Source organism: Poecilia formosa, unplaced genomic scaffold (assembly GCF_000485575.1).
Source record: "Poecilia formosa unplaced genomic scaffold, Poecilia_formosa-5.1.2 Scaffold18, whole genome shotgun sequence".
Classification (NCBI taxonomy): Eukaryota; Metazoa; Chordata; class Actinopteri; order Cyprinodontiformes; family Poeciliidae; genus Poecilia; species Poecilia formosa.
The window spans coordinates 4,285,783-4,293,476 of NW_006799957.1; the positions used below are offsets into that span (position 1 = coordinate 4,285,783).

General features: G+C 42.2%; 1 protein-coding gene across 1 annotated transcript in view; it reads left to right on the top strand.

Annotated features, from left to right (window-relative positions):
• pdzrn3b (PDZ domain containing RING finger 3b) overlaps positions 1-7,485 on the top strand; it is a 26,385-nt gene extending 18,900 nt beyond the window's left edge. Inside the window, exons 3-7 of the mRNA XM_007547090.2 lie at positions 762-860; positions 958-1,020; positions 1,126-1,227; positions 2,341-2,457; positions 5,278-7,485. Of these exons, the coding sequence (XP_007547152.1) occupies positions 762-860; positions 958-1,020; positions 1,126-1,227; positions 2,341-2,457; positions 5,278-6,801 (1,905 nt within the window). The 3' untranslated portion in view covers positions 6,802-7,485. The remainder of the gene's footprint in view (positions 1-761; positions 861-957; positions 1,021-1,125; positions 1,228-2,340; positions 2,458-5,277) is intronic.
• Positions 7,486-7,694: the final 209 nt, after the last annotated feature.

The window sequence follows — 7,694 nt, forward strand, 5'->3', positions numbered from 1 at the left end:
TATATATATATACTGCCACCCCTGAAAATATTTCTGCCCCCCTCTTGCCACCCCATAAATATTTTTCTAGATCCGCCCCTGGCAGGCTGCTTACTTACAATTGCTTATGTTCAATTATGCATTTTACCTCATAGAAAAACAGTCCAATTTTGCACATCATCATTCTTTCATCCTTGTCTACTCATAAAAAACGCTCTGCGAGAAAGCAAGAAGGTGGCACTGATAGTTCAGTTGGTTTAGTTAGCATGCTGTCTAACCTCATCAGTTAGCTAATCCCACTTGTTTGTGGATTTGTATGAAATTGGGTTAAATGTTAACCCAATTTAACATTTAACCCTTCTTTTGGCCCAGTATATTCTGGGCCAAAAGAAGGGTATCACTCCAGATTTACCCACAAAATCACTCATGGCTTGGTTTTTTTAGGGGCTACCCCTCACAGAGCTTGCCCTTTGGCCTCTGAGACCAATGCTGTTCTTAACTTTGTCTGTGAGATTAAAGGTGAAACAGCACATTGGCTGTCTGCAGCTCACTGCATCATCCCTCATGCTGTCAGTGGGCCTCTAAGAAAAGCCGATGGCCTCCCTGCATCCAGCTGAAAGATTTATTACAGTGATTGATAGATTTGCGTTGCTCTCTGGCCCCATTTTGTGGTCAATACATTTACTTTGTCTAGAAATACACTTACACAAGCTCCCAGCTATTTTTCTCCTGCTTCATTTGGGGGAGGAAAGTAATTTCAGGTTTAATTTGTATCTAACCAGGAGGTGGATCTGTACCGAGCAAACATCCAAGATAAACTGGGCCTGACCATCTGTTACAGGACTGATGACGAGGATGAGGCTGGGATCTACATTAGCGAGGTAAAGGTTCCAGGGTTGTGCTCAGATCTGCTTTAACTGTGCTTTGTCAAAAGGAATAATGTTCACTTTAACTCATAATTTAAACATGTTCCTCTAGATCGATCCAAACAGCATCGCTGCAAAGGATGGTAGAATTAGAGAAGGGGACAAAATCATACAGGTAAGAGTTACAAATACTAATGCTAGAAGCTTCAATTGGTTTGAATAGAACTAGACATGATTAGTGTTAAAAACAGAAAAACAGCCAATTTTTATGTTCATCCAGATCAATGGTGTTGAGATCCAAAACCGAGAGGATGCGGTGGCGTTGTTGACCACTGAGGGCAACCAGAACATCTCTCTGTTGGTGGCCCGACCAGAGATCCAGGTAATAAGCCTGTCAGGATATGTGTGGTATACTGGGTTTACAGGTTAGTACTGTAAACTCAGAGATTCACAGAAAAATTATCTGGTGATCGAAATTGGATGATTTTCATCTTGATCAACCCAGAAACTCAAAAATCTGCAAATCTTAGGTCAACTCATTAAATCCATTTGACCTAAGCATTGCCAGGTTGCAAAAGCACCAATACTCTTCAGTGTGTACGCCGTTACTGACGGAAGATAACTCACGGTGTTTTCACATCTGAGACTGTGGTAGATTCAGTTTCAATTAGGGCCAAAATTGCAACATTTGTAACATTTTCAGTTGGTGCAGTTTCACTTTCACACTGGACTGTGTCAAACAAACAAAGCCCTTGAAAAAACCTGATCCCATCACTCACCTGTGGTGAAGCTGAACCAAGAACCACAGAAGGAAGCAACATGAAAACCCCTGAAGAAGACATTGACACAACTTTCTTCTTCACAAAATGTAAACAAAATTGGAGTGAGGACAATTTTGTTGTAGGTTGTGGTTGTAGGATTTCTCTTTTGTCTGTCATTTCTCCTGCTAGCACTAGACACATTTGTTTTGGTTGTGCATAGCTTTAGTCTGCTTTCTGCTTTTGGAGCAGTCTCTGGTCCACTAGGGATTCACTTCAACCAAATCGAGACCTAGTTTTTAGGCGAACCAGAGATTGCTTTTTTGGTCCACTTCAGAATTCAATTGTGATTCACACCTCCTGAAGTAAACTGGGCTTGTTACCCGTTTTACAGTGATTGGTCATCCATGCACACAGTGTGAGATTACTGCTGCTTCTAAAGTATAGCTTACAGGAAGTGGAGAAAAAAAAGATTATTAATGTTGCGTCTTAAATCTGTATCTAAATCCACCATAAAATTCTGATTAAAATGAAAGTTTCTGAAGCTTTTAACCAATAACCAATACACTGTATAATGCTTTTTTGATGACACATAGGCCTTGAATATCAGAAGCATGTTCTCTGCTCCCTCAGTTTTCTTTTGTGTGTGTGTGTTGTTGTTTTTTTTTTTTACATTTCCACTGTTTCATGTGTGTGTCTACCGATGCGTCTCTCTTCTACTGCTTATGGCATCCCAGCTGGACGTGGGCTGGATGGATGATGATAGGAATGACTTCCTGGATGACCTCCACATGGACATGCTGGAGCAGCAACACCATCAGGCCATGCAGTTCACTGCCAGCGTGCTGGAGCAGGTACACACACACACGCGCACACACACACACACACACACACATACACACATACACACACACATATGTTCACAGCATGCTGAGCAGGAAGACACACAATCAATCTGAGTAATTAATGTTTGACTGGTTTCGGTTTTCTTGTTTTCATTGTTAACAGAAGGAGACTAGGAGGACATTGGGTTCATGGATAAAACGTTTTAATCTGTAACTAGTTTCTTGCAATATTTGTAGAGAAAACATGGGACTTTACTTTTGTGCAGTGTATACATCTTTTCACAGAATTTCTACATTTTGTTTGCAGGAAATACTTAAAGCTCACAAAGTACTGTGTGGATAAAGTACCTCACATAAAGGAGGAATAAAGCCCTAAAGTGTTAGCTACTACAACTAATTGTGAAAAAAAAGAAAAAAATTTCTTCCTATATCTCTGAAAAAAGAGAGCATCAAACACAACAGCTAAATGTTTGTCAGCTTAGTATTCTGGAGCCCAGTGTATATTAACACAACACCCTGGTAGAAAGACATCATCAATGATTTTTGTGAGGCAATTATAGGAGATCGACTCAAAAAGCCATCACTGAAGTCCATCATTCTAAAATAGGAAACATTGTTTAAAACTGAGAATGATTCAGTGGTTCTTAACCTGGGTTCGATCGAACCCCAGGGGTTCGATGAGTCGGTCTCAGGGGTTCGGCGGAGCCTCTGCCGCGGAGGTAAAGACACACTTGTGTAAAGTCGTGATGACGCCCCGCTTTGCCATCACTTGCTGCAGAGGATCATGTTACATTGCTCAGCCAATCAGAGCTGCTGCAGAGGATCACATTACATTGCTCAGCCAATCAGAGCTGCTGCAGAGGATCACATTACATTGCTCAGCCAATCAGTGCTGCAGAGGAACACTTATTGAAGGAGTTCCACTCTCAGCATGGATTTGAGCTTGTGTCTTTAATTACTTCAGCATAGCTCACCGTTTTTACCAAATTCTGTAGCTTTCGGTGTACTTCTAAATCTGCTCCTTAGTCGCATCTTTTCGGGGTTGGTACTGCCTCTAGTGCCGTGGGGGTGGTAACACAACTAATATAATTACATTACTAAATCAGAATACTGCAAAGTCTTTATTATTTATTATAAATTTTTCATTATCTTAAGAATGTAGAGCTAATTAAATGATCTAAACAAGACCTTAAAGTGGTTCCAGTTTCTCTCGATGGCCAACCTGTTGAAACTGTGGCACATTTTAAATACCTTGGGTCGTTCCTGGACAGTCAGCTCAACTTTGCTGAAAACACTGACTATATTTTGAAGAACTGTTCTCAGAGACTCTACCTTTTAAGAAGACTTGGTGATCTTGGGGTGACCCAACTAGATTCTAGTTGGGTCACCCCTATGTCTTGAATTTGGGGTGGGGTGGGGGGGGAATCATATTGATTTATCACTACAGAAGGGTTCAGTGAATGCACATATGAAACTGGTGGGTTCGGTACCTCAAAAAAGGTTAAGAACCACTGGTCTAGAGCTACAGGTTGATGTTAACGACAAACCACTTACTGGTCATCCAAGAGGTACATGTCAGGCCCTATAATGTTGACCGTATACTTTGAAAAACAAGTATGGGTTGTTTGGAAGGTACAAGAAGGAAATTCTTTCTGAAAATACAACTTTGCAAAATTGTATTTTCAGTTTAGGAATGAGCAGGAACAAAGTCATTTTTTAACTAATGGAACAAAGTACAGATATTCAGGCATAATGAACAAAACCACAGATAGAGAAAAATTAAGACAACACATAAGAAGACCTCACACCAAGCACAGTGGTAGAAGGCACTACAAGTGGCTTATTTTGCAACTTGTACTACCTTTGGTAAGTATTCTGGAGTCAACTGTGACAACAGAAGTTTGATCTCGATATGGTCATTGTGAGGGACCAAACTCAAACAAGGACAAAAAATGTTCAAAGTAGAAAAAGTCTCGGTTTTAATTCTTCAAAAAATTGTTGACAAAATATTAAGATTTAAAGCAAGAATAAATCAAAGAATAAATAACAAATTTGGATCCAAATTAACTGAGGTCAACTGAACTCCAACTAAACACAAACAAAACTGACCTACCAAACAAAGAACAAAGGCTGCTTAAATAGGGGTGGAGTAACCTAAATTTACCACTTGAGGGAGGTCTGATCTAACAAAAGAACAAATAAATACAAAATTAACTAAAGCATTCTATAAACAAATAAAGCAAAACTAACTTTAACTTAGCAAACAATAAGTGAATATTTAAGTGACAAAATCAAATAAAAACAACTTGAAGTCTCCCCCTTCAGTCTTTCAGAAATGTGTAGATGGTTTGCCCCAGGTTCCTCCACCAGCTGGTTCCTATAAGCGGCACCTCAAACAAAAACAAGTATAAGTGAACCATTCAGACAGACATTAACTAAAGTGTGCACCCATTACAAAATATATGTCTAAATGAAACAAACTATACTAATAAAGAAATAAATACTAACACTATGTGGTGGTGGTAGGAGCTTCCCCCACAGTCATGCAACTGGATATTGATTAAAAAAATTGTATGTAAATCTACAGGAGAATAGTTAAAATATCCCTTAATTCAGACTGAACTGTTGAAGTAAGAGTAATAGCACATCTACATTATCAAATATCCTAGAATTTAATGCAGCTTTGCACTAAAAATTTAATCAGTTCAAGGTGGTGATCCCTAAGATGACTCTACAAAGTTAATTGAAAATGTGGATCTTGGTGTGCATCTGAGTTTAAGATCTTTTATGGTAGACTTTCCAAATTTACTTGATTTTTTGTCTTTGCAGAAGAAGCATGAGGAGGACGGGGGCACCACAGACACGGCTACATTGCTCTCCAACCACCACGAAAAGGACAGCGGTGTTGGTCGCACAGACGAGAGCACCCGGAACGATGAGAGCTCTGAGCAAGAGAACCTCGGTGACGATCAGACGACCACAGCTTCCAACACACTGGGCAGCTGCAGGAAACTGACCTATAGCCAGGACACCCTCGGCAGCACTGACCTGCCCTTCAGCGGTGAGTCGCTCATCTCTGCAGACTACGCCGACGCTGACTTCCTGGGCATCCCAGCCGACGAGTGTGAGCGCTTCCGAAAGCTCCTGGAGCGAAAGTGTCAAATGAGGAGTGGCGGTGCTCAGGGCCTGTTCAGCCTGGCTGCTGGGGGCACTGAGGGTCAGACAGAGGAGGGCATAGATAAGGAGCTGGAGTTGCTCAATGAGGAGCTGCGCAGCATCGAGCTGGAGTGCCTGAACATCGTCCGTGCCCACAAGATGCAGCAGCTGAAGGAGCAGTGCCGAGAATCATGGATGCTCCACAACAGTGGCTTCCACAACTACAACACCAGCATAGACGCTCGCCGCCACGAACTGCCGGACATCACAGAGCTGCCTGAGAAATCAGACAAGGATAGCTCGAGTGCCTACAACACCGGCGAGAGCTGCCGCAGCACTCCTCTCACTCTAGAACTGTCTCCGAATAACTCCCTCCATCGTGCAGCAGAGAATCAGGGCGCAGTTGGACTGTCTGGATCTGGAGTCTCAAATGGCAAGATACACAAGCCCCTCTTGTCCCCAGTGCAGGAACCCGGTGGCCCCAGGCGGTGCAGAGTCTCCTCTAAAGACCTAGACGGAGAGCTACAAGCCGAGAGCAAAGAGAGGAAGCTTGGGGAGGCGAGTAAGGGTGGACGAGGCTTTCAACCACATTCCCCTTACCAGCACGCTCACATCCCGGCCCACGCTCAGCACTACCAAAGCTACATGCAGCTGATCCAACAGAAATCTGCAGTAGAATATGCCCAGAGTCAGATGAGTCTGGTCAGCATGTGCCGCGATGGAGTCAGCCCCTGTGACCATGAGCCCAGGATGGAGTGGAAAGTAAAGATCCGCAGCGACGGCACGCGGTACATCACGAAGCGGCCAGTCCGGGACAGGTTGCTGAGGGAGCGTGCCCTCCGTATCCATGAAGAGCGCAGCGGCATGACCACAGACGACGACGCCATCAGCGAACTAAAGATGGGCCGCTACTGGAGCAAGGAGGAGCGGAAGCAGCACGCCATGCGGGCCAAGGAGCAGAAGCAGCGCCGCGAGTTCATGAAGCAGAGCCGAGTGGACTGTCTGAAGGACCAGAGTGCTCCCGAGGACAAGAAGGAGCCTAACATCATCGAACTCAGCCACAAAAAGATGATGAAAAAGAGAAATAAGAAAATTTTTGACAACTGGATGACCATCCAGGAACTGCTGACCCACGGCACCAAGTCACCTGATGGGACTAGGGTTTATAACTCACTTCTGTCTGTGACTACGGTGTGAGTCGGTACTGGCTTGGACAGAGAGGGCTGCCACCAACATGTGGCGTCACTGTGTAAATAGGAAATCAGAAAAGCCTTTTAGTTCCTACATTTTCATTGGAGAGTTCCATTAAGAGATGGCTGGGTTTCACTGAATGGGATTTTGCAACTGTAAAGCAATGATGTAACCTTTTCTAGTTTTCAGCTCTTTTGGATATTTTTTGGAAACTGCAATATTTGACTCTTTTTGGAAGGTTTTGAAAGGGTGTAAAAAATGTGAGCCATACTTTACCAGCCAGCATTTACCAGCCAGCATTTAATTTGTATAAAATGTGTGGGGTTTTTTGTTTTAATTTTTCCCAAAAGATGCTGATTTCCCAAAGTTAAAGACCACCGGCGATGTACCATCTATTCCAACATGAAGAGAACGTTGATACTGATGTGTGTATGTACAATAACCTTTAGAGTAAGATGTGGAGTAAGCGTTTTATTTTGTGCACACATAGAGATGCTCTTGCTTTTGTAGAATTTTATGTATCGGGAAGAGAAACCAGCTTAACAAATCCCTAGTTAGCCTCACAATTTGAGTCCAATGAGTACAATGAGAGATAATAAATTATTGTTTTATATATGATGAACATTGAAATATTTTTGGAGTTTCATTTTTGAGAAATACTGAGGACCTAAACTAGTAAAAGCAGATCAGAAATCCTTGTAAGGCTAATTTTATTGTCATATTTGTATATTTGTACAGTTGCTCAAGACGCATTGATATTCATTGAACCCTTTCATATTTTGTGATGTTATAACAAAAAACCTAAGTACATTTTACCTGAATTTTATGTTATAGTCCAAAACAAAGTAGTGAGTCATCATGCAGTTTAAGAAAATTGATACATTGCACAGATTAGTGTT